The following is a 25869-nucleotide window of genomic DNA, read 5'->3' on the forward strand; positions in this document are numbered from 1 at the left end:
GTAACATGCATGAGAATTCAATTTCTTTGGGGAATTTGTGCTGTTAAATATAAATTAATTCTCTTTTACAGGTGAATAGGGTATATGTCATTTTTGATGTACCTACTACCGTGTCAATGATCAAGTTATGGAATTATGCCAAGACGCCTCAGAGAGGTGTGAAGGAGTTTGGTGTAAGTAATTTTCCTGTGCATTTTGCATGTCTTGGTGAGTCAGCTGGCTCCATTCTGTACGTGCTCTCACAGTTTGTTGAAGTGTGATCTCAAAGGATGGGATTCATCTCATTTAACTCTGCATTTAATATTAAAATGACTAATCTGTGCCAGTCAGCTGTCCTCCCGTTTTTTGTCCAGGGAAAGAAAACTTTGTCTGGTTTTTCCTCTTGGATAATTGTCTTAAGACAGGATAACATTTGCTTTTTTCCATTAACTGTAGAGTAGGCCTGGAAGACTAGTTTGAACTACACACCCAAGTTTTAGACAGCTGAAGTGAGGTGAGATTCATTAATTCCTAGATTTAAGAGTGATTCACTCCAATGAATAGAATGGCAATTATGTAAAACACGAAATACATTTTTAATTACGTACTTGAAAGCTGCATTAAAAAACATTAGTGACAAGATAAAAAACTTTGGGAGGAAAAAAAGTCAAACTCCAGCAGCAAATACAGAGAAATGGAAGTTTAAAGGGACAAAAACTAAATTAATGACTGGATTAGTGAAACAAATAGGGCAAAATGCTTTCTAGTTCCTTGCCAGAGACAACTGCTGAAAGCAAGGCCTGATTTCTCGATGGATTTTTGGTTTATTTCTTTGATGTTTGCAGCTCCTGGTGGATGATTTGCTGGTGTACAATGGGATTCTGGACATGGTGAGCCGTGTGATGTCAGGCATCCTGCCCACGTGTGACCCTGTGGTGCCCCACCACACCATCCTCTTCACAGATGATGAGAGGATTTGCCACCAGGAGAGGAGAACTGTCATCAGGTATGTGAGTGGAGGTGGGTTGGGACAAAAGATCTTGGCTTCAAAAGCTGGTTTGATGTGGCTGATGTGAGCAGTGTGTGTATTGCTGAGGGAAATCCCCTTCCAGAGCATCCCTGGCCTCACTTGAGGAGGAATAAGGAGATTTTTAGATATGAGGACCAAAATACCAGCTTTGTTGGCAAGCATCTTTTAGCATTTCCCGATATTAGTGATTTATATTTACATCTGTTTTCATGAAAGCCTGTAAACACAAAATAAAAAAGTTAGGCGTCCTTAGAGAAGGATTAATAAATCCCAATGATATTACATCGAGGGGGAAAAATAGCAAGTTCATGAAAAAAACCAAGCATCAAAATTAAAGAAAATAAACTCTGATTTGACACAGATGCTAATTAAGGAGGCAGATTTCTACTGTTTTATAAACAGTCTAAAATAATGAACTCCTAAAATGAGAAATGAATTGCATTTGGGGGAATGATGCTTTAAAACCACTGAGTTGGCAATCTCATGGAGAATGTGATGAAATGCAGTGAAAAATGCACTTACATTTAGAAGGTCAGGATTGGTAGGGTCTCAAAAATAGTCCCTGGCAAGGAAAGTAAAGATTTGAAAGAATAATTGATTTTAAATGGGATTGAAAAGTGAAAAAATGAAAGCTTATAGAAAGGAACACTTCCTTGCATGTTGGACAGCTGACAAATAGCATGTTTTGTACATGCATCACTTGGAAAAGAAGGCAAGTTTTGCATGGATAAATGGTGTGTGATCCACTCAGAAGGATATTCCAACATTTAGAAAAAAGCAGAAGGAACATGAGATGGCCTGAATAAAGCCAGCAGTTCACATTTGCCTGCAGGGTTTGTTTTCTTGTGTTTCCCTAAAGCATTGGCTGTTGGCCACTGGTCCTGTCAGAGGCTAAATAAACTACTGTTGTTTGGATGTGTTGTGTTGGACTCATGTTTTTGTATGAGTGGCTGTGTTGTCATGGGAAAACTTGGAGGTAAACAATTCCTCAGATTGAAAAAGTCACTGAAATGAAAATGCCTTGAGGAAATAGAAGATTTTAGAAAATTTTCAACGGGATAGAAAAAGGAGGAGGATGGGAAACAAGCCTTTACTTTCCTCAGCTTCAGATCTTTCTAAGAGTAAAATTATTTTATTGGAACCAGGGAAGCACCAGCTGTAATCACAGATCTTTTTCATATAACTTCCTTTGCACATATTTATAAGACATAGATATGTCCTTTGATCTACTTTAAAGAGGAGTTTTTGGGGTCACAAACACTTTTCCAGTCAAGAACATGCTGAGCCTCTTCTCTTCCAGACTTCTGTGCAGGAGTTTTCTTGCTCTTTTTCCCAGCTTTGTCTGCAGTCATCTTTTCACTTTTTTTCACCTCCTACCCTACTAAAATATAGGGTACTTCAGCAGCAATAGAAGACCTGCTGGATAATAGCCCTTCATTTTAATAATGCTCTAGAGCTTTTAGATATTGTTGCTTGTGATGGCCTTTTCTCTTTCACATGGCACTGTTCAGTATTTTATGAACCCAGACTTCCATCTGATATTATTTATCATCAATAATGTAAGTTTTGGTTTGCTTCAGTTTTAGCTATCCTGCTTCACTCTGACAGTTTGAGAGACATTACATTTTTCTTCAGAAACAGAAACTCATTTTGTGCAGTATTTGGAGAGAAAAGGAAAAATACACTTCTTTTATTGCAAAGGCACAAATGGGTTTTTTTGGTCTATGTGAAAGGGAGATGTTATTACTGATGTTTTCCTTACCTTTCAATTCAACTCATGTTTTTCTCTGTAATTTGTTTAGTTTAATTTACCTTTGAAGTTATTACTTCTTTCCCAAAAAGAAATGGTTAAAATTTTGCAGCAGCCTCCGAGCAAAACTTGTCACAGTAAATGAATTTTGTTTAGTTCAGAAAAGTTTCATATAATGCTCTTTCAGAATTACAAAGCAGTGTGGAAGTTCCATATGAGGATTTTTATACCCCTTTTGTACAGCTCTGATTTAAAATCTCACTTTGCTTTGTAGTTCAAGCTGTGTAGGCAGGCCTTGAAAATTGTAGAGTGAATATGATATTTATATTTGAATGTGTGCCTGAATGAATGCCACTAATTAAAACTGGCAAGAAATCCTTCAGGTGGATGAGGACAGGATAATTCCTGTGTGAATAATCCTGTGTATTGTGGCTGTGCTGTGGAGCTGTTCAGCCTGCAGGACTGCAGACATCCCTTCTTTGGTATCCTCGGCCATGACTCTCATAACTTTCCCAAATGTTGATTATTTTGGCTGTTGTACTGATTTCAGTCTTTTCAGCAATCATGTGGAGGATCAGGATGTACGAATGATGAATGAAAATGAGATTGTCACCAGCACCAAAAAGAAACAAGCTGTGGCTGATCCGGGTGAGTTCTGTCTTCCACGTTTTTCTTCTGCTCAATTCCTGCAGACACAGTGTGGATAATGAGCATTGTTAAAGCCCTAAACTGGGAAAAGTGGGAAGTCTTATGTATATTTAGCTCTGCTTTTTCTGTCCTAGAAAGACAAACTGTAAATTTCATCATCTGGTGGGCTTCTGCTCTGTGTCTAAATCTGAAAGGGGACGATGTGCTTGTGGCTCAGCACCACAAATGCAGAAATCCTCAGCAAAGAAACTGGCTGAAGATAATTTGAAAATGACTGTTAATTGTGCAGGTTCACTGATAACTTTTGGAATAATAAGCTCGTTGCATCCCCTCTGGCTTTTTAAGCAGTTTCAGAGATGGTGCAGATGTGTCTGAGCATCAGCTGCTTGTCGCTCCTTGAGCAAACCCAGAATCACAGTGAGTGTAACAAGGGGGAAATCGTGTTGACTCTGTTCCTCCCACTGTCTTTCTGGTTGGTCTTTTTGCTTACAAAATGATCATTAAGAAGACAACCTCTCTTTTTTTCTCAAGGAGAAAGAATTCATTGTATTTATAGTCTAAAGAGTACCAGTCATTCATTGTAAATTACTCAGAATAGCTCCCTAAATACATCTCAAATTCTCAGCCAAGCTGGTATATTCATGATTGGTTTTCTCCCCTGAGCATGACACTTTCTCCAATTAGTTCTCTAGAAAGTGTTACAGATATTATTTGATGGCTTTTAATAACAATTCCATAGGAGAAAGATTTGAAATGCCATTGCCTGTAAAAAACCAGCTTGAAAGTTACTATATTTAACAATACTAGTGGGAAGTATCCTGGACATGTCTGTGCCCATTAGAATGGCATCCTGGCTTCCAGAACAGACCTGGCCAGTAAAGAACTGCTGTCATTGATGGCCAGCACATCTTTTCCACACACAGCCTCTGAAGTGACCAGTTGAAGGTGGCCTGTTGCCCTCTGCCCCATGTCCCCTCTGAAGTCCTGGCTGCTGTCAGCCACAAAGGGTGTTGATAACACATTTGTGGAATGATTTGGGTTGGAGGAGACCTCAGGGGGTTCTCTTCCTGAGGGAGGGTCCAGCCTCCTGGTCAGGACAATGTCAACCCTGAATTGGGACTGTGAAAGAGCTGGCAGCACTCACTGTCAGTGTCAGGAACATTACTGAGAAGGGTAGCTCAGCTTCATTCCGGGGTGGAAAGAGAAATGAGCATTTTTGTTCCTCATTTTACTCCACACCTTCACTGTTAGTGTAGAGTCCTAAAGCAGCTCTTCATTTTCCTCAACAGCTCTGCGCCCCAAAACCTGCATCTATGAGAAAGGACTGCAGAGGAGGAAAAGATAACAAGGAAAGTCCAGCATGCATCCAGCCCTAAGAAACTGCAATCCAGATCTCTAAAATATGCATATCCAAATGGAAGATTTTCTATGTCTGCTGCTGCTGAACCACCTCCTCTTGTGAGAGGCATTTTTATTTGCTACAGGAAATTTTCTTCAGAATGAAATTTAAAGCATGAATTCACTTTCCTGGGGGATTTTTGGGCATGATCTATCTGAATTTTCTCCTTTTTCTCTTAATTGAAAATCCAGGGAAGAAGGAACATAAAGGAGAAAGTGAGAACCTTTCTGCTGACAGCTGTTCTGCCAAGTACTGAGAACTTGTGTTAAGCAGGATTGTCCACAGGTTTTTTTACAATATTTCTAAAGCTTTTATTCCTAAATAATAGCTGGATGATCACGAAGATCCTCACTACAAGGAGGTGTTGCTTTATTTCTGATGCCTGTAAATAGTTTTCTGAGAAATGCACTTATTAGAGGAAATAATCTTTAGCTGTTTGTCTCTGGGCATGTTTTGATGACAGCCAGGGCTGTCTGCAGGAGCTGCCACTGTTTCTGACACCTCGACAGGTTCCACGGGGCTTGCAGAAATGTGATGGATGCTTTTAGGAAGTGGAGATCAGGAAGTGGCTTTATCAAGGTTTAATAAGTGCATTTCAGCTGTCACCTTTTCATGTTTTGCAGTGAAATAATTATTTCTTTCATCATTTCACTACCGTGGAAAAAGCAAGTGAGGTGTTTTGCCTGGAGTGCCATTGACAGGCGCTCTGCACATCCTTCAGAGTCCTCCTGCTACAGAGCAATGTTTTTTCCTCCTATTTTGCCTGAATTTATATGAACAAGGAGGCTATGCCTCTGTGCTGCACTAACCAGATGTTGCCAGCAACAGATCATCACTTCTGAGAAATGGTAAATGCCTTTTAATTAGCTGAAGGTAAGGAGAGAAGTGCATTTTTAAACAAAAATACCCTGCACATGAAGTCATTTAAATAAAACTCTAACAAAACAAATATGCTGCAGGATCTGCTATGCAAATGGACTTTTCCCTGAAAACTTGGTGTTTGTGACAACTGATAAATCTATTCCATGGATTCTCACTTAGAACTTGCTCATTCCTGTGATTCTGTGATTGTTTCCAGAGAGAACTGAACACTGAAGCCAGGATGTGCTTTTATACATAAACCAGAGATACTGGTGCAGCTCAGTTTAGAATCAAACTGTGCTGCTTCCCTCTCTGCCCTGTGACCAGTGGAATATCTTGTATATTTGCTTATTAAAACTTCACTGCTGTTGCCTGAGCTGAAAGGACACAAGATAACAATGCATTTCCCAGGTTTCTGTGTACTGATGGAGCAAAAGAATTTATTTTGTACTAAATACAAACTACTTTACTATTAAATGTAAAATGGCATGTGTGAGTACATTGTACTTTGTTTAAGGGCTCTTCCCAAGCTGCACTGACTGAAGAACCTTCTTGTTCTGAGAACTCTCCCCTCCTTTGTTTCTGGTGTAATTCTACCAAACCCCAAGGGCTGATTTTTGCTCCAAATCATATAACAGGCAACTCCAAATGAAAAGGAGGAGGAGCTGAGAGGAGGGGTATTGGAAGGGCTCAGAGCAGATACAAATGTCTGTATTTGGAAGGGGAGAGGGTGTAGCAAGGCTTAAGGCACAATCACAGATTTGTCATGTGGGCAATCTCTAGATGGGATGGGGCCTGTCACATTGTTTGTTCTGAGAAAATTGCATTGGCTGTGCAGAGAAATGAAATCTGCTGTTTCCTGGCACTGAACAGCATCTGTGTTATTGATCTGAAAAGGTATGAGGGGGAGAGGACTTCCTGTGGCACCTGTCTTCTCTGTATCTGTCTGCAGCATCTCACGTCCTGCTGCTGAGCTAACGATTTTTCAGCCCTGATGCTCCAGGTTTGGGAAATCATTGCAAACTATTTGGTCGAGCTCAGATGGGTCACACTTCTCTCTGTGTTTCCCTGCCACCAAGTCTTCCTCACCTCAGTTGGTGACTGCAGCCGGTTTTCGACACTTTTTGCCCCTGGAAATCTGTATGCAGCGCAGCTGGTCTGACATCTGCCACAGAGTGCAATGGCTTCAACATTTACCATCCTCTTCCAGCAGCCCTTGTACCTATTCAGGAGATTGCCCACAACTGCCACATTGTGGAAAGACCATGACAGTCCTGAAAATATTTTAAAAGATTGTCAAGTTGAGGAACATCCTCCCCTGCAGTGTTTGTGTGTGAAGGAAGAGTTTGCCAGCCTGCTGTCTGGGATGACAAAAACCACCAAAGCACAGCCTAATGGAGTCCTTGGTTCCAGTCAGTCATTCTAGAGAGCAACATAATGTTTAGAAAATACTTCATTCATCTCTGTGGGGCAGGAGCTGTCAGTGTTTGCCCTCTTAATTGGAGCTGAGATGTAATGACCCTTTATATAACCAAAGATAATTAAGAGTCCTAGTCAGCCCTATACACTCAAACATAGACACTTGACTCATTCCTCAGTGAATCAGGATAAAAAAAAAAAAAAAAAAAGGGTTTATTCCATTTTTCACCTTTTTTTAAACGAACTCCTCACAAGTACATTCATGTCAGACTGGCATTTACAGGAGGGACAAGAGGAAGAGTAAACATGCAATCAAGAAAATCCCCACGGAGCTCTTGAGTCAATGTCAGGCACAGTTTCAGCTGGAGTAATTCAACAAGGATGTGCCCATGTAACATCATTTGACATTGTCAAAAGCACAGCAAAGGAAAAGGCAGGATTCACAGGAATTCTTGCTTAAGATTTTGATGTAAATTACTTAAGTTTCACCTGGTTTCAATATCTGGGCCCCACAAAGACCTTTATGCCATAGTTGCTCACCTTCACCTGTTGTGGTTGGATTTAAAGGGCTTGGATCAAGATAACAGAAATTAATTTGTTTGTCCCACAGTGACACTGAGAAGGGCAGAGGATAAAGAAATAATCTGTGAGGAAGTACATGCCAGGCTGCCTGCTTTTTGATCTGGAAAAAGATATTTTTGTCAGTCTTCACAGTGTAATCTGAAATACCTGGTAAGGCCTGCAACTTTTTTATTTCTGCCTTTTTATGCTTTAATCCAGGAGCATTTAAACAGGGAGAGGCACCTGTCCAGGGATAAGGGAGCAAGCAGTGAGGCAGGGTGTAAAGGGCAGCACAGAAGACATGGAAACTTGTGTATTCCTGAGCCAAGACACTCATCCATGAACCCATAGGAGCTACATCCAGCAGCTGAATTAAACTCTGAATTAAAAAAAATGAGCTCTGTTCATGGCTTAGGCTGGACTGGGACATGAATTGCACTACAGCATCCTGCTCAGGTGGTGCTGTTCTCTGTAAAATCTGCTCCTGCTGCACTTGTACCATGTCCCTGCTGTGTCATTCCCTTGGTGATGCCCAGCCCCACCAAGACAGGGACATGTGCTGGGCTGGTGGCACTGACAGTGCCCATGAGGGACTGGTTGCTGTGGGACTGGATGGAGGTCTTGGAACAGGAGCTGCTGCCAGTGAGGCTGTGAGGGGGACAGCAGTGCATGAAGGAGGCTGAATGGGGAGTTTTTAAGCTTTCTGGAGTTTCTAGGAAATGTTCACTTCCCAGCAGAAGTCAGGTAGGAGCAAACATGAAGGGCTGCATTGACATTTGGGTTCTGCCACATGCAGGGGATGAAGTGAGCTTGCCTTTGATTGATTGCTAAGAGAAGCATTCCCTATTCCCTCCTGCTCTCTCTGTCCTCACCCTATGCAGTTCCACGCCATCCAGGGGAATACAGCCAGTGGTGGGAATCCAAACTGTGTAGGGTGCCTTGGGCTGCCCTCTGTGTTTTGGGGCTGCTGATCCAGGAGGTTGAGCTCCAACCGGAGCTGCTCCTCTGGTAGAAGTCACTGAAGTAGCCAAATCTCTTCCAACATTCTTCAAGGAATGTAAAATCCAGCAGGCACCAGGTGGTGATGGCTTCGCCATTGTCCTTTACCAGATACTGCAGGTCCTGAAACTGTGCACCCTGCAGCATTTGAGGCACCTTCCTGGGTTCCCTTTTAGCTTTTTTTCCATCATGACTGTCTTTTAGCTGCATCATCATGCTTAGGTCAATTTGTCTGCCAAAACCATTCCGAAAGTGCTGCTTAGAGTCACTGTTCCACCTCTCTGGTGTGACCAACCCGTTACACTCTCCAGACACATGTGCTCAGATGTGTTGCAGGATTAGTTTCATTCCTTACATTTCTCATATGAAGGGCACTTGCTCTCTGATCTGGGGTGTCACCCACTCCTGTGTCACGGCACTGTGGCTCCTGTTTGTGTGGGGTCCCTGTTTTTGGGGATGGCAGTGCTGTGTGCTTGCTGGGCTGTTGTGAGCCCAGAAATGCTGCAGCAGAACTGTTCATTTTGGAGGTGTCTCCTCTGAAGAGCAGAGGGGGAGCAGTGTGACACCTTGGGAGGGTTCACTTCCCTCTGTGGGCTGAGGCCCTGCTGGCCAGAACACAGGAAGGGACTCCCTGGCTCAGTGGCCTCTTTGCCCATTTCTGTGACTATTTGCTTGTTTGCTGAGAAATGACTTACAGCCCATGTGAGACACAAACATCCCTTTATCACACAGCTTGTATCACCCTAATGGAATTCTGTCAGCTGAGGATAAAATGTGGAGTAAGAAAGCAATTATAGAGTGAATCTCCAAGCTGCAGGAAGAGCTGAGAGATGGGGACCGAGTGCCCAGCTGGAGTAATTTCTTGTCCAACTGGCCTCTAAATCTTGCTGGGAAGAGATCAATTTTCTACCCTTGTCTGACAGCATCAGTTCCCTTCACCCTGGCTCAGGACCCTGTGAAGTGCTGCAGTGTTAAGATCTGGGCCCAAAAGGAAACATTTGCAATTGGTGACTTCCTTCTTACTGACCTAGAAGTTACTGGAGAAGGGGGAAATCCCAGCTTCTGTGACAGATCTCTGGTGTTCCTTTCCTGAGCTGCTGGCTGAAGGAGGAGATTGACCATCCCAGTGAGCAGCAGGGTAGGAGTTTCTCAGCCTGGAATATTGCTTCCAACACCCATGGCTGATTTCTTTGGCTCTAATTAGGAGAGGAAAACCACATGACCTCTGAGCCACCTTCCCCAGGTGTCCTGGTTATTTCTGGAAGGTCTCAATTATGCAGTGGGACCACAGTGAGATCCTGCCTTTAGCTTTCAGCTTGCTCTTTGGTCTCTTTGGGGGTGACTAAAATCAACTTGACTCACAAACTCTTAGTTTTGGTCTCTGTCCTGTCACTCATGGGACTTCCAGAAATGCCAGCATGCACAGAACTTTGTGCAGTTTGTGGAAAGAGGATGGGCATTTTGGGGAGCTATAAATGCAAAAAAATATATCAGACAGACAGGATTAGCTCACACTCAGCTCCTCTAAGATATCACAGAAACATTCAGGATAGAAAAGATCTCCAAGATCATTGAGTCCAACCTGTGACTGATCACCACCTTGTCAACCAGACCAGGGCATTCATAACTCCTCAGTTACTAAAGCAGGCAGCTCTCTCACCCAACTGTAAAATAAAATATCCAAAAGAATGATGGAGGGAAACTGCACATTAAAGAATTCCAGGGTTTTATTGGCAGCAATGTGGCATCTGAGGTAAGGTCCTGCTTGTGCAGGAGGTTAATGGAAGGGAGCTTGAGGAGGATGGAAGCAGAATGAGGGGATAGGAGCAGATGTGTTCCTCAGGGAAAATGCTGCCCTGAAAAATGTGGGAAGTGAAATGCAGCAGTGCTGCTTGGGATCATGGAATTTGTTCTTTCAGAGCTCCATTGCTTGTTTTCCTCAGGTTCTCCAGATCTAACAGGGAAAGGAGCTTCACACTGGTTTTTGAGAGAACATTGTGCTGGGATAAGCATGTGGAGGTGAATATCAGGGAGTGTTAAAAGAACTTAGAAACAGCCAAGTCTCCTTCTCAGCAAAAGAGCATTTACAACTTGAAAGTCTCGTGGCCTTGGAGGAGCTTGGAGTGGGAGCAGTGGAGGGGGAAGTTTTGGGTGTGGACACTGCACCTCAGAGCCATGATAAGGGCCAGGAGGAGACTGGTACTCAGCTACTGGTGCTCAGCTGCTGCCTCCTGAGAGTGTGAGCCCAGCTGAGGATTATGGACTGAACTGCCTCTATCCCTGAACTGGTCTCCAGACTGTCCCCAGTCAGTGCAGCTGCAGCTGAAACAGATGTGGGGCAAATGCTGGGATGGAGAGCAAGTGTGGTCGGCAGCAGGGGAAGGGAACACAGAGGAAGCTGTTGTGGCTGGGGAGGTTTCTCAGGGAAATGAGTCCTCACCCAAGGGGACCATTGTGCTGGGGGAAGAGAAGGTTCCTCTGCTAAATACGACGAGCCAGGACAGCTGAGCCCTTTTATCTCTTTCACTGAGAATTCTCTTCTGCCTGACAGCGTGAGGTGGCTGCCAGAACAGAGGTTTCTGTGTGGAACAAGCTGGGGAAAGGACTTTCATCTTGAGCAAGAAAAAGCTTTTATGTCTCGTCAGAAAGGGCCAGGGGCGGAGGAAGCCCCAGCACAGCAGGAGGATGCTCTGGCCAGCACAAGGAGCTGGGACACGGTGGGGCTCAGCCCTGTAATGCCCCACTGGGGCTGTTCTGCCTCTTTTTATTCCTGGCTCTGTGCTCCCATTCATCAAAGGTTTCCCTGACTGCTTGTTTTTTTTTTTTTTGTTTTTTTTTTTTTTTTTACCTTACAGAAGTCAGAGAAGTCAGACCAGGTTACACAGATCTTCAAGCAGTTTGGCCTGGAAAATTTCTAGGGATGGAGGATGCACAGCCTCTCTGGGCAAATCTGCTTTAATACTTAACTGTCCTAATAGGAAAAAAAAAGTTTTTCCTTTGGCACATACTAACCTGTACTCCTCGCCCCCCCAAATTAAAGGCACAGATCAGCATGGATAAGACTTCTGGCACTGCAGAAAGGTCATCTCTGTTGTTGTCATTGAGCTGTGTAATAATAAATTCCATCTCTCAACTGTCATTTCAGATTTGCAGATTAGCAGAAGTCTTATGATCCACCTCTTTCCTGGTATGCTGGAGACACTGCTAAAAATAGAGTAAGTAGCAAAGCTACCTGAAATGGTCTGAGCCTAAACAGTGGTAAAAACTAATTTACAGTGAATGTCAGTTCTGGCTTGTTTCCAAAGCAATGTTTTGGGACGGTTTGCTATATACTAGAAATTGTTTGGTAAGGATTTGGTGGTGAACAGATGAATCAAAGTGACATTTCCATTACCAACAGGAGATCTGTCGGTGGCCAGAATTCATGGGGAAGGATGTGGAATGATAGTATGACTTTTCATTATGTTTAATATTGTCAGAGAAATTAAATAGCTACTATTATTCATCTCTCTGGGGTAGTAACGTGTCTGAATATTAACACAAAATGGGAGATCTGATCAAAACCCACTGACCCAGCAAGACACTGATGTGTATTTTAATCACTCTCTTTGGGCCACTCAGATAATTTACTCTTCATAATAAATCTGCAAGAAGCTCTGATCTGCATTTCTCAGGGCAGGGCTTGGGAGGATCAGTGTTCTGTCCTTGTGTGTTGGTCTGAAGCCCTTTGGGACTCTCCAGTGTCACTCTTGTCACTCCCCAGGGACGCAGCATTAAGGCCCTCAGGACATCTGCACTTTTATCACCTGCCTGTGGGTTGGGAATAAGTGTCCAGAGATGATTTATAGGGCACTTGTTTCCCTGTCAGACCCCGAGGAGGGGAGAGGTCCGTGGGCTCCAGCTCAGAGTGGAAAAGTAACCACTCACAGAAAGGGATGGATGGCAGAAATGAAAAAGGGCCTCAGGAGGCACCTTCACCTTGGGAAACAAAGATTGTGGGTTTATTGTGAAAATTACTGAGGTCAGGTTGGGATGGAGTTTGCCAGAGGCACTGGATATATAAATGTATACAGAGCACATCATGAGGAGCAGACATTCAGGTAGGACTAATGGAGAAGGCATTACTGGTAATTAATGGCACTGCCCAAGCCCTTGTGACTCACAATTCAGGACAGATGATGCCTGTAATTGATATAAAGATGCAGACAGTTGCCTAAAACTTGCTGTGCTATATTTTAAGTCATAAAGCAGAAGAGCTGGTGGATTTGTTTTGCATAAAGCATTTGCATTATGCAGGGATATTATTATTAACAGTACGAAGGGGTAACCCTTGAGGTCATAAAATGCATGGTTCAATGAGTGACTTTGACTGCAATTATGCATTAGAGATATTAATGAGAAGGCTGATAAATGAATTGGTGATGCATGTAGATCTAACCACAGCAAAGAGCCCTCCAAACCTCAGTGCTACAAAAAGTTTGCCATTTATCTTCCTTATCCACTGATGCAGATACAAATTAAGTTCTTTTATTCTTTTTAAAGTGTTGTTGTTGTCCTTAGAAGTTTGTTCTTATTGCAATGGTCTAGTTTTTGCAGGACAGAGTTTATTATTCAGGTTTTTTTACTGGAATGCTGTCTGATCAGAGGGGTTGGACGAGCTGACCCCCAGAGGCTCTTTCCAGCCGAAATTATTCTGTGATTCCATGAGCAGTATGCATCAGGACCCTCTGTTTAACACAACTTATCTGCTGCAGAATCTGTTCTGCCAACTGGAGCCCATGGAGCCACAGCAGGGGGGATATTAATAGGTTGCTTATTTAATGCAATCAATCAGTGCAAACTACAGATTGCCCGAGGCTGCAAAAAGTATTGTTGTCCTCACACTTCTGACCAGGCATCTGCTCTGGGAGGTGACACGGGAGAAGGCAGCATGTGCCACAGCTCTGAGCCCTCAGGATACAGGCAGGATGAGTCCTAGCAGCCAGCATGTCCCTTGCATCAGTGTGATACTAATGACTCTCCATCCGGGCATGGCTGGAAAATAGCAAATTTAATGCCTCTAGTTAAGAGAGAAAAGGAAAGAAAGTAATTTGGTCGGGTATTATTGGGTCTTCGAGCTCGAGAATATGTGAGAATATTTTTTTCAAGAAAAAAAAAATAGTTCAATGAAGAGTAGACAGAATGCAGCGTGGATTTAAAGGCTAATTTTTCACTGTGTGTCTGATTGCCTGCCCTGCCTGTCTCCAGACAAGTGGAGGTGATAACATTTTGGAGAGAAGGCTTATTTATGCTAAGGGGCCATGCAGGAGGGGTTGGAATCAGTGTGGATTGTCCAAGAAGAACAATGGCTGAATCTCTTTAACTGTCACAGTAATGGGGCTGTGTAATTGCTTTTCTGTCTGAATACCAGGCAGCAAGACCTAGAGCCTTAAGACAGAGCAAGCTTGTAACAGGGCACATTCTGGCAAGCGCAGGATGTTAAAAATCAACACCAAAAAATGGCTTTCTGGCCTGTATATTTAAGACACTGCTGTCTTAGTTTGGTTGTGCTGACTCAGTTCTGTACTCTGCAGGGAGAAGGGCTCTTCCTTGCAGGTGTGTGGGTGGCCAGCCCTCACCCTCCTGTTGTGTTAGGAGTGGGTGAACACAGAAAAAAATAGACTGGACACACAGAAAAATTCTTTGGGATTGTGGGCAGACAGCTGTGCTTCTCTCTCCAGCAAAGCAGCAAGGAAAGCTGAGACTTGTGGAGGGATGAAAGCATTTGGTAATGCACATCAACAAGAGGAAAATTAGTCAAAAAACAGTGGATTTTCCTGCCTGTATAGAAATCAGAGAAGGTGCCTCAAGTACGAGGAAATGGTCACAAAGATAATGCTGCAACTGAAGGCTGAGACATCTTCACAGAGCAGAGCTGCCTTCAAGGTGTAAATGCAGCAGAGGGAAAGGAAGAATTGAGGAGTCTGCAAAGGACAGGTGGAGTGGGTTTGTCCTGCTGCTTCCTTCCCCTTCCCTCACAGCTGAGCACTTGGGCTGCCAAAGCTCTGGGACAGACTGGAGGGCTCAGAAGGTGCAGATACCCAATAGTAATATTAATAATAATAATAGTAATAATGTACAGAAGCTCTAACAAGACTGGCCAGCTCCAGCTGGATGCAAATAACTTGGAAATTCCACTGGAGTAGCTAAAAGCCAAGACTATCAGTGTAAAAGAACTGATGCACATCTCCAGAGTGGGTGGAGATGATTCACAGCACAACTGACCCTGTAGAAGAAGACACTGAAACCTGAAAGGGACCCAGAACTGACACTGTTTGATAGAACCAGCCCTGATGATGTAAGGTTAATAAAAATAATTCATGGGCTTATGCTGGGTCTGAGGCATGAGGAGAATGAGGCTAAAAGAGAAAATCTGAGCATATTGTCTGTCCTCATGAACATGAGAAACCACGGAGCCTGTTCTCACAGGAACAAATGTGTCAAGATTTTACAGGCAGGGAGGGCAGGCAATGCAACATTTAAAGACTGATATGGCTGAATGTGTTTTTGTCAGTTCAGTGCCCGCTGGAGGTTGTGGAAAGCTCCAAAGGGAGACCTCAGAGGGAGCTGGGGGTCTGGTCTGCCACAGAGAAATGTGTGTCCTGGGAGGAGGATCAGCCTAGTCCCACCCATGTCATCCAAAGGGACAGGTTTTCCTACAAGCAAGAGCCATGAAAGCAGAACAGGATGCAGGGGGTGTTTGTGTGAGGCTCAGACACCCCTTCCACAGTGCACAGAGCCTTCCACTGAGTTTGTGATGGCCCACCCTGGGGGATGTGCTCTGAGGGGACACTGCACCTCCAGTGACTCTGATCATCCTACACACTCCTGTGCCCACCTGTGGAGGGAGCTGGCTGTTCCCAGTCCCTTTGGGTGCTGTCACTGTCCCAAGGGACACTGTGCACAACCCTGGTATCCCTGGAGGTACCTGGATGTGCCAGCTGTGGCTGTGGATCTTGGCTGCAGGGTGGCACAGAGAGGCTTCATGGCCAGGGCTGTGCCTGGCTCTGCACAGCAGCTTGGAAGTGAAATAAATTGCCAACAACAGGGAGCTTAAACCAATGTCACTGTGAGTGCAGCAGGGACCATCCTGCTGAAGGGCAGGTGGGAGCTCTGCCACTAAAGTCAGTGTCCCCATGGAGATGTGCCCAGCACGTTCAGAGTGTGGCTGTGGCCCCCTCCCATCACCCAGTGTCTGATCTGTGGTGCCACTGGGAATGATCTGCTTTCAGAGGTTTTGTAATTATTTTTTTTTTCTCCTCCCTGTTTTTTGTGGAATAAGCTTTAGAAGTGGATTATAGCCCAACAGAGGGGAAGGGGGGCTGAACTCTCAGGTGACCTCTTGCCCTCCTCAGGGCCTGGCAGGAGCAGCAGGATGGACGTGTTCTGGGCTTTGGTGTGTTTGTCACACTGACACCAGGGAAGTGACTCTTTCCAAGAAGTGTCACTGACTCTGAGAGGGACTGTGTGGACCAGTGGGGCAGGGGAGTGTGGCTGCCACTGACACTGAGCAATGTAGCACAAGGACATCCCTCCAGCCCTCCACTGTCACCTTTACAGAGCAGGCTGCAAGGCCAGGCCTGTGGGCAGAACCTGGGGGACAAACTGTTCATCCATGGCACGTTGCTGGTTCCCAGATGGGGAGGAAGGAGCTCCAGTGTGTGTCCTGTGTGTCCTCCTTCCCTTGGGGCGGACTCAATAGCAGTGCTCACCTTGAGGGACTCTTGCAAGGGGCCACAACCTTTCAGCTGGGTTAACACATCTGAGCTGGCCTGTCAGCCCAGTCACCACAGACTGCAGGTCACAGACCTTCCCCTGTCCCACTGCTGGGTGCGTGATTTAGGGACACATGGCAGAGTTTTGTACCCTGGAAGGGGACCTGGTTGGGCTTACCACAGCTGCTCACCACTGTGCCCTGGGTTTGTGCCCCTGAAACCAAGGATTCAGTTGGGCAGAGGAAGGTTTGAAATTCCCAGGTCTCATTCCAGTGTGCGTTCAAATTATCATGCTGATGGATTTGATGTGCAAAGCATTTTTAGACAAATAAATGAAAAAAGAGCAGGCACCATTTTCTAACAAGTAATGTCATTTAATGAATGATACACTCTAGAAAATAGAAACTACCCAGATGCTGGTGGGTTGGTCTGTTTGGGGCTGGGAGAAGGCCCTTGCTTGGACGTACAACGCCTTCGTGGGATTGTTTTGTCAGCATTTGGAGTTGCTGGAGACAAGGAAATGTCCATAGATTGAAAGAGACACCAAAGGAGCAATTGTTTTCTAAAATGTAGGAAGAGTGCAGGATGCCCTTCCACTCTGTGTCACTGGGCAAGTGGTGTGAGGGCTCAGAGCTCACCAACACCTTCACAGACAATCCATACCTACAAGGGACAGACTCAGCTGACGGGGCCCACCACAGTCCAGTCCTCTAGAGCCACCTCAGACCTCGCACTTTGCACAACACCAGTGGGCTCTGCTGTTACTGCACTGCCTTCTGCGTGCTTTTCTGCACGTGTTGTGTCTCTTCCCTCAAGGTCTGGCTGCTGATTCCAGGGAATATGCTTTTCAGGATGTCACAGTAGACCATGTAGAGCTCCGGGTCTATCCTGGGCTTGGGCAGGGAGCGGGAGTTGCAGGGCTGCTCGGTGGCTGGGTGCTGTGGCCAGTAGACATCGCTGAAGAGGGCAGTGAGGATCTTGTGGGCAGCCTTGTAAGGGTCATCCTCAAACTGCACCATGGCCTTGAGCTCCATCAGGGTGTAGCCGTTGTACCTCTTGCTGTCCTCGGCCAGGGGCTGCACTGTCTCCGCGATGTGTCTCACCTTCCACTTCAGGCATTTCAGGTCTTCCTTTACATCCTCTAGCTCTTTCTCCATGGCTTGGAATTCCTGTGTGGTTACAAATCTCCTGCCAAGGAAAGAAGTGGCAGAGAGGGTGGAGTTCAGAGGCTCGGGGCAGTGGGATCAGCCCAGCCTGCCTGGGGTCGGAGCAGGCAGTGGAGCTTTGGGAGGGACATCCCGGCCATGTCGCTGAGCACCATCCCCTGCTCTGCTCTCTCAGGCTCCAAGGGACAGCAGGGCTTCTCTCTGCTGCTACAAGGGAAAGTTGTGCTGCTTGTATGGAAGGAAAAGAGGCACCTGAAAACTGTGCCCTGCTGGAGGAGCTGAGGTTGACGACCTGGCCCAGGTCTGTCATGAGATCTGGAGAGCTAAATGGGTGTGTGGAAATAGGGCATTTTGCTTCCTGGGTAGCAGGGTTTATTGGAAGCACAGGGTGGTTACTGGAGAACAAACACTGGGAACATCTGAACCATAAAAGGTATTTAACTTTCTTTATGGGGGGCTCTTAATGGTTCTATACCAACATGGGCCGTTTGAGGACTTAGACACCTGTGTGGTCTGGATACATACCTCTCATGATCAGGATCTTCCAGATCTGATTCAAACCCCTTTCCTGTATTCTTTAGTTCAGTTTTAGAATAGCCAGGAGCCTGGGAACGCTCTTCGGGAGTCGCTGTTGCTGGAGGCCTTGTGCTTGTCCTGGTTGGGGTCAGTGTGTGATCTGAAGGTGAAGCTTGTACGTTTTGTGCTGTGTGAGGACAGAAGGTGGAGAAGGAAGCTGCATTGATCCCTGGGCTGACTGGAGAGGAGTCAGAGTATTGCTGTGGCTTGGCTGAGCTGGGTGTTAGATTGAGCCTGAGGCTGGCTGGGCAAGATGCTGGAATAGTCCTTGCTCCCAGTGGGCTGGAACACGATATTGCTAAATTTGTATCTCTTTGCTCAAGTGGTTGAGGGTTTGGTGATTCCCCTGGGGCCAATCTAGTGATGGAGGTGATGTCCAGCAGGGTTTGATCCTGAACCATGGAGATCTGGCTGGTTGGTTCTGATGAAAGTGAAGAGCTGCTTGATGTGTCGCTGGAAGAGCTTGACGTAGCGAATGGGGGTATTTTCTGAGCATTATGGTCACTCCTGTTCCTCTGCGGGCTAGTGACACTTAGAGCTGGGTGTTGTGAAGCCCTAAAGAAAGACAAACACACACTTTTTCCTCTGGACTGGGCTAAATGCTTATAAGAAAATTTTAGGCCTGTTTTGGGACAGTTTTAAGCCTGTTTCCCATAACTGCATTTCCCCACAGGCTGATTTGCCTCTCGCATCTGTATAAAACCTTCTGCTTCTCACAACCAAGAGCAAAGCATTTGAGAATAAGGCACATGAATTCAGGACCAGCTCCTCCCTGCTGCCAGCTGAGCACATCTCAGCTATCCTCTGTGTCAGAACCACTGGGACATCCACGTTGTTCTCCTTCCCAAAAGTCACGCAGCTCTGCGAGAACCGAGGAGTTGGTGCTGGGGAAGGACAGGAAGGGATGAAAGGTACTGGCATAATGACTGTGAGAACACAAAAACCTGGCTGCAGCTGGTCACAGCATCTCTCCCTGCCCATCCTGCCCAGTGTGAAGAGCTGCCTTTCTTCCGTGGGCCCTCAAGCTTCAGTCTGCTGGGAACCAGGGAATTAGAAGATGGCTAAATTTCTCTTAGTTTGTCAATACTGATGGCAAGAGAGGAAGATGTTCCACTCCCGTGGCCTGGAACTGTCCTAACAGGTGGGGAGTGGAGCTAAAAATGCCTTGACCTTGAAGGGGAACACAAAGACAACCGCTGTGCAGATCATGGTGCAGGATTTCTAACAGCCAAAGGACATGACAAGCTTTTGTCGTGATGCCAGGGACCAACTGAGTCTTTTTGTGCATCTGGTAAATTCTTGTGGTGGAAGACAGCAGCAAATCCTGCTCTGGATGGGATGTGTGAGATCTGTGCATGAGGTCCTGTCCTGTCATCACCAGTGGCCTGAATTAGCTACACAGTCACTTCTCCTCCCTGCACCTTTCTCAGTGTTGGATGCAATTAAACACCAAACATTTAAGGTTCTAAAGAGCATGTCTCACACCTCTGGGCTTCAATAGGGTTAATTTGCTAAATCACAGCTTAATTATCAGGTTTAAATCAAATTTAAAGGTTTTATAATTGAAAATGCAGTTACAGAGCTACTGCATAAAAGCAGAACCTAAAAGGAATCATAAAATGGGTTGTGTAAAGGGCAGGAGAGAAAATAAGCACAAAATAAGCTCCCAGGGAGCACCTGGGAGTGCCTTGCCTTCTTAACCTGGCTGAACAGGACTGGGAGGCCAGAATTGCCAACTGGGCATGAGGAGAAGCTTTTTTCACCCTGAGAGTGCTCAAACAGTGGGGTAGAGGCCAGGAGAGGTATCGGGATCTCCATCCTTGGACGTGTTCAAATCTAACTGGACAAGGAATGAAGCAGCCTGATCAAGCCTGGACATTCTGGGAGCACAGGACTGGACTATAGCCCTCTGGGGTCCCTGCCCACACTGTGTTATTCTTTGGTTCTGCCTAATTATAAAAATAATTTATTCCTACCCCTGTTCCCCTTTCTCCTCTCACTTTTCTCCCCTCTGAGTCCTACCTCACCATCCTTCCTCTTCCATTGGAGCTTCTGAGCTGTCTCTTTTCCTACTGACTTTATAGGGCTTGTTGCAGGAGAGTCCCTCATGAATGAAAAGGTTTTTACAGGGAAACCAGAGTTATTTGGCCCAGAGGGATTGCTGCCCCTTCCTTGCACATCAGGGTTGGTAGCTCAGGCTTTGGACCGTGGGAGACAAGAGACAACCTCATTTTAAGGCAACTAAAATAAAATTGCATTTTTGCTGTTAAAATTACATGTATTTGTCCTAAAATATCTCACTGTGTAAAATGTGAGATATTTTATGAACCTGGTCTGAGAACAATCCCTACTTCCATCCTAGGGGGGAATAGGGTATGCACAGAAAGGCTATTTGGGTGCACATACAGCCTGAAAGGCTTCATTTCACATGTTTACCAGTGTGGGACAGGGTTGGCTTTTTTTTGGGGGGGGGGGTTGTTTGGGGAGTTTTTTGCATAAATCCAGGATTAGCTGTAGGAGATGAAGCATTTATTGAAAGATGCAATTTAAAAGAGTGACAGAAAGCACGTTTCATAACTAATCCCACTGAAATTTATATAAGAAACCTTTCAATTCACCTGTGCACTGGAGGAAACAAAACAAAAAAAAAGTATTATAAACTGTCAGCTTATTTTCTTTCCCTTTTCCACCCCGTAGTTTTCACGGGCTGCCATGCTGCACATGGGACTGTGTTTACTTTTATCACCCTCCTTATCTCAGAAGCAGAAAAACTGGGAGCTCAAGAAGCAATGTTAAAGCAAAATGTCAGTCTGGATGTTAGCAGAGGTAACTGAGGACAGAACCGAGACCTTTAGCTTTGGAATTTCCTAGTGGCCAAAGCTTTGCCTGAAGACAGGAACGAGATTCCCACTGCTGCCAGTGCAGCAAGGCTGGATCTTCGACCCGTAACCATGGCGCTCTGTCAGAGGGGATTTCTCCCCACCCGTTGTTTTCTTTTTTTTTTTTAATGCAGTGAATCACTATGAACTGAATAAATTACAGGAAGAATCGCAAGACCTGGAGTCGGGATCAATGCTGACATGAAATAGGCAGCTGATTGCAGCTGTCAGGTACCTCCACAAGGAGAAACCTTGGCTCAACTTTGAGCGACACTTCAAATGCGTCAAGCCCTTGTTGTCTGCCGCCTCCCAGCCTGTGCTGCTCAGCATATAAAGCATGTTCCCCGTTGTCACAGTGACCTTGGCTGCCGTCTGTGCCTTGCCCTCTCCAGCTGAGCTGGTGCTACAGACTTTTTTTTGAGACTTTTGGAAGTTGCCTGCACATCCAGCACCACTTTGCTTCCATGGCGCTCATGACCGAAGGGGAAAAAAAAACCCCAAACCAACAGTGGATATTCTTTTTGTTTTTATGAATCATTTCCACCGTGTTTTAAACCTAGAGTTCTTCTGATGAACTTGCCTGAATAGAAAAAAATTACACTATGCTTTAGAGTGAAGCACTGAGGGATTGGTTGCATAAATCTCACTGTAGACAGCCGGGGTGGGAGGATGGTAAAAGAGCTGTGGGATGGACCCAGGGGAAATGCCTACAGGGTGATGACATGAGAATAAAACTATTTTTTCAAGGCCTCCTCTTTGTCAGGTGACCCTTCTGAAATGCCCACGCTGCCAAAACAGTGACATATTATTTCTTTAACACTGAATTAATTTTGAATAATCTTTCAGTTTTCTACAGGAGAAGCTGGTGTCCTGAACTCTGGGTTTATCTGCCTCAAATAACACCAAGGCTTTCAGCCACAGACAGTAAGAATTTGCTGTTTCCTGCTCAGGTCTTCCTCTTCTGCTATTTATCTCTTCTTTGGCTCTGCCGCCACACCTATCCCTCCTTGTCCTTTGTGATATTTCTCCTGCCTCTCTCTTGCCCATTTGACATTCACCATCTGCATCTCTCCCATCTGCCCCGTGGGATCCACGCTCCTCATGTTAATGCCTCATGGTGGGAGAACTCTGGAAAAAAAGGTGGAAATGGCATGGACATACAGATGTCTGAAACCAGGGACTGTTGCTGGCTGGAGCCTAATAACAGTGAGCATTTCTTGCTAATAAATACCTGTGCAACAACATCAAAAATATCCTGATGTGAAACTTCTCCTTCTATATTTTTGTGGCTATTCGCAGCTGGAGCATTGAGATCTCCCAGCCCTGCACTTCTGAAAGAAAAAGCTGAGACCTCCAAGGTCAAAAATGACAGCAAATAAACTTTAAAAGTGCCTGGAAATGCTAAATTTGGTATGTCTGGGGGTATCAGATGTATAGGGGCAGTGCCATATGTTTGCACAGGAAGGCAGCTTGGGGAGAGCAGAGGGTGCCAGGTTATAGTTAGAGCTCCCTGGTGCTGTTCTCAGCTCAGGTTAGTTTAAACCCTGCGAAAGGGGTTTAAAGGAAATAAAATAATTTTCTTTTTAACCCTGTTAAAAGAAAATTATAGTTCAGCGATGGACATTAAATGGTTTAATATAGAATTATACAGACTGAATAACTGCATTGTCCCGATTGAGACTCCTCTGGATTCAAGCTTCTGATGGAATTTATAATTTAAGGCCACTTCTCAAAACAGAGAGCTCAGTCTTGCCAAGAGAGGAACCTGATATCCTGCCCTGGCATAAGGCCCTTTGTGCTACCTGTGCTCCCACAGTGCTGTTGGGCTGCTCAAAAACCTTTAACATTCTCTCTTCTAAAATCACCTGGCCAGGTAGTGCTTGTCTTCCACAATTGCTCAGCCTTGTTGTCCTCTTTACAGCCTTTGCTCTTTCACTCCTCAGGGACACTCCCCCAGATCCTTTCCTCTCAGCAAGGACAGATGCCCTGTTTTGTCTTCGTGGGAGGACAGAAAGATTCACGACGCCTGAGGATGAGCCAGTCTTCCTGATCTGCTGTTTGGTTCAGATTGGAACCTCCTCAGAGCACTCCTGGGTGAGGGCAGCTGGCAGGTCCTGCAGGGAATGAGGTGCTGGTGGAGGAGAGCAGCAGGAATAACTCCAGGTGATGCTTCCTGGTGTCCTGCTGGCACGGGGCCACCCCTGTGGGAAGTGTCCATGGAGTGCTCCCAGTGACCTGCTGGCATTTCCTCTGCTGGTGGCACTGGGTTGGCCTGTTCCAGGTGACGTGTCCCCTTCTTCCACACCACCCATGGGGGCAGTGTGACCTTGGTGGCTGCTGTGCCTTTGGCCAAGCCCTTCTCATGCCATTCACTCGCCGTTCTCAGTCCTCTGCTGGCCACAGGCCCCTGGAACGGGGAATGTGACAAGGACTGGGAGTGTGGGACCCTGGAACCAGCACCAAGGAGGAGCCTGGGCTCAGCCAGGCCAGTTATGGCTTGGTGGTCTTGCTGGAGGAAGGAGAGGTCCATCTGAAGGTTGCGAGGCTTTATGCCATCCCAAGCAGCAGTAACTAATGGTTTTCCCTCCCTAATAAGCATGGATAATGAGCATTTTGCAGCTTCTATTGGATTTGTAAGGAAACTGTGAACTGAGAGCCCAACTTCACTCCTGTCACTTCATTAACATTGATTTGATTTCATTACAGAAGCTAATGGATGTGAGGCTGAGCCTGATGGAATATTGAGAGATGGCCACAGTTCTGACTCTGGGCTTCTTGTTTGGGGTTTGCTTTCCCAGAGCTGTCATCACTCTGTGGGGTGAGCTCTGGGTCCTTTAAAATGGAAACACTTGGGACAGGCCTGGCCATAGGACCAGCAGAGCCTATTCCTTGGAATACCTATTGTCAAGACTTGTTATCGGTTCTTTGAAACAAAGACCTCTGGAGAGGCTTCAGTAATAAAATAAACACATTTGAGCCCCCTGCCACGGGGAATTTGGCAGGTGAGAAACTTTCTCAGGAAATGTGACCCAGATCAATTTTGTACCAATAGACATTTTCAGGCCTGTGAGAAATGACGGCATGGATCTGCCTGTGGAAAGGTCCATGACTGACATGACATTTCAAGGAGCAGGAGTTACCAAGTGAGCTGATGACAAAACCAAAGCTGGAGAGCAGTGCCAGCACTATCATGCCTGTGGGGACACCACCTGCAGTGACATGGGACTGGAGAGCTGTTCCAGCAGCTGGGGAGGAGCAGGACCCTCAGGGGTTGGGGTTACAGACACAAGCTTCCATGAGTATGTGGCTGAGATTGTGCATCTCATCAAGAAGAGGCAGCAAAATGCCATGAGGTTCCAAATTTTAATAGCGCAGAGCCAGCAAGTCCATCTCTCCAGGCTCCCTCCTGCTGAATGAAGGATCACTAATTGCTTTCTTTCCAAGGAAATAGATGCATGAAACTGCACACATCTTTCTGGAGAGTAAGAAAAAGTATAGGATCAGAGCAGGGCAGGAGCCATGCTCCATCATGGCTCTGTACATTGAACCACTGATTCCCATAGCTTAAAGCAAGAGCTTTTGCAAACACTGAATAAAAGCACTGCAATTTCCAGAGAAGTGCAAGAAATGGCATTAATTATACTAACGTTATTGTCTACCAAAGCTGCTTCAATCATTTTTATATTCAATAGCATGCATCATCATGAATTGGTGATAAATATAGATGAAAAAGGTAGTGATAATGAAAGTTATACAGGTTGTAAATTAGAGCATATTTTTAAATGACTAATGAAGTCGACAACTTCTTGAGATAACACAAAATTACAGGATATGTGCCCATCCTAAATTGAACGCTGGAGAATTCTGTACTGTTTCTTATGCTGGTTGTTATCTCCTTGGGGCAATGCTGTCTGGGAAAGCAAACACAACCTCTGTTCCCAAAGCTTCCTACTGCGAGGCTCATGCTGGGCCCCGGGAGCCAGCATGGGGACAGAACAAGCCACTGTGTGCCGCACACATTCCAGCCACGGTCCACTTACTATTTGGGGAGCAGCTATGGAGGCACTGTAACCTCAGTCCCCAGCCTCAGCCCTCTCCTCCTCAGCCCTGAAAAGAGAATATACAAGTAGCACCTTAACAGAAACAAAGGCTGCTCCCAAATGTACACAAATGGAAGGGTCCAAAACCAATAAGAGTCCGACGTACTCTGGGCTCCTCCATCTATAGCCAGGCCCACCATGGAGATCGTGATGGGCTCAGGAAGGACTTGGTTCCCCTGGCTTTGCCCCTCTTGGGGAAAGCTCATGTAAAGAGGCCATGGGGAATAGAAATGAGTGGCTCAGGGCTGCATCTCTCCACTCTTTTTCTCTTCAGGATGGATCTAAGCACCGGGGCCCAAGAGCACTGTACAGTTCATGTGTGTTGGAAGTGGGGATGGTGCTGCTGCTGCACCACTTTAGTGCCAGTCCATGTGATTTCCAGAAGGAGCAGCTCTGTGGATAAAGCTTCCTGTGTTGCAGAATAAAGTACAGAACAAATCCGAGGCAGGAGGGTGCACTCATCGCTGTGCACTGATGAAAGGGGAATGGGAAGATTGGAAATATTGATGTCTGTGAGAAGAACTACTGACTCTGCCAATGGGAGGTACATTAGGTCAGTAACTGAAACCCTGTTCAGGCACCTGGGTGACCAAGGAGGAAACCAGAGCAAAAGGTTGGCATGTCTTTGGGAGGCGTTGGTATGATCTGCACATCTGACACGAGCACAGTGGAGTCAGAGGAAGCAAGCTGTGAGTATGATACGTTACAGAAATGTGCAAAAAGGGAAAAAACAGCATGTGAATGATGA

At 45.6% G+C, this 25869-nt stretch overlaps 2 protein-coding genes across 10 annotated transcripts in view; one reads left to right on the forward strand and one right to left on the reverse strand.

The window, feature by feature from the left end:
• KATNIP (katanin interacting protein) overlaps positions 1 to 6151 on the forward strand; it is a 55372-nt gene extending 49221 nt beyond the window's left edge. For 5 of the 8 annotated variants that reach the window (XM_066330191.1, XM_066330190.1, XM_066330192.1 and 2 more), the window contains exons 24-27: positions 72 to 173; positions 825 to 985; positions 3310 to 3407; positions 4697 to 6151. In XM_066330191.1, coding sequence (XP_066186288.1) covers positions 72 to 173; positions 825 to 985; positions 3310 to 3407; positions 4697 to 4752 — 417 coding nt within the window. In that variant the 3' untranslated portion in view covers positions 4753 to 6151. The remainder of the gene's footprint in view (positions 1 to 71; positions 174 to 824; positions 986 to 3309; positions 3408 to 4696) is intronic. The other 3 variants (XM_066330196.1, XM_066330197.1, XM_066330198.1) reach the window with 1 other exon arrangement.
• A 10633-nt stretch (positions 6152 to 16784) lies between these two features.
• The window catches only part of GSG1L (GSG1 like), a 53483-nt gene continuing 44398 nt past the window's right edge, over positions 16785 to 25869 (reverse strand). The window contains exons 6-8 of one of the 2 annotated variants that reach the window (XM_066330205.1): positions 25062 to 25128; positions 18092 to 18697; positions 16785 to 17588 (exon numbers count right to left, since the gene is read on the reverse strand). In XM_066330205.1, the coding sequence (XP_066186302.1) occupies positions 25095 to 25128 (34 nt within the window). In that variant the 3' untranslated portion in view covers positions 16785 to 17588; positions 18092 to 18697; positions 25062 to 25094. Of the gene's footprint in view, positions 17589 to 18091; positions 18698 to 25061; positions 25704 to 25869 lie in introns of those variants that run through there. The other variant, XM_066330203.1, reaches the window with a different exon arrangement.

Source organism: Sylvia atricapilla, chromosome 15 (assembly GCF_009819655.1).
Source record: "Sylvia atricapilla isolate bSylAtr1 chromosome 15, bSylAtr1.pri, whole genome shotgun sequence".
Classification (NCBI taxonomy): Eukaryota; Metazoa; Chordata; class Aves; order Passeriformes; family Sylviidae; genus Sylvia; species Sylvia atricapilla.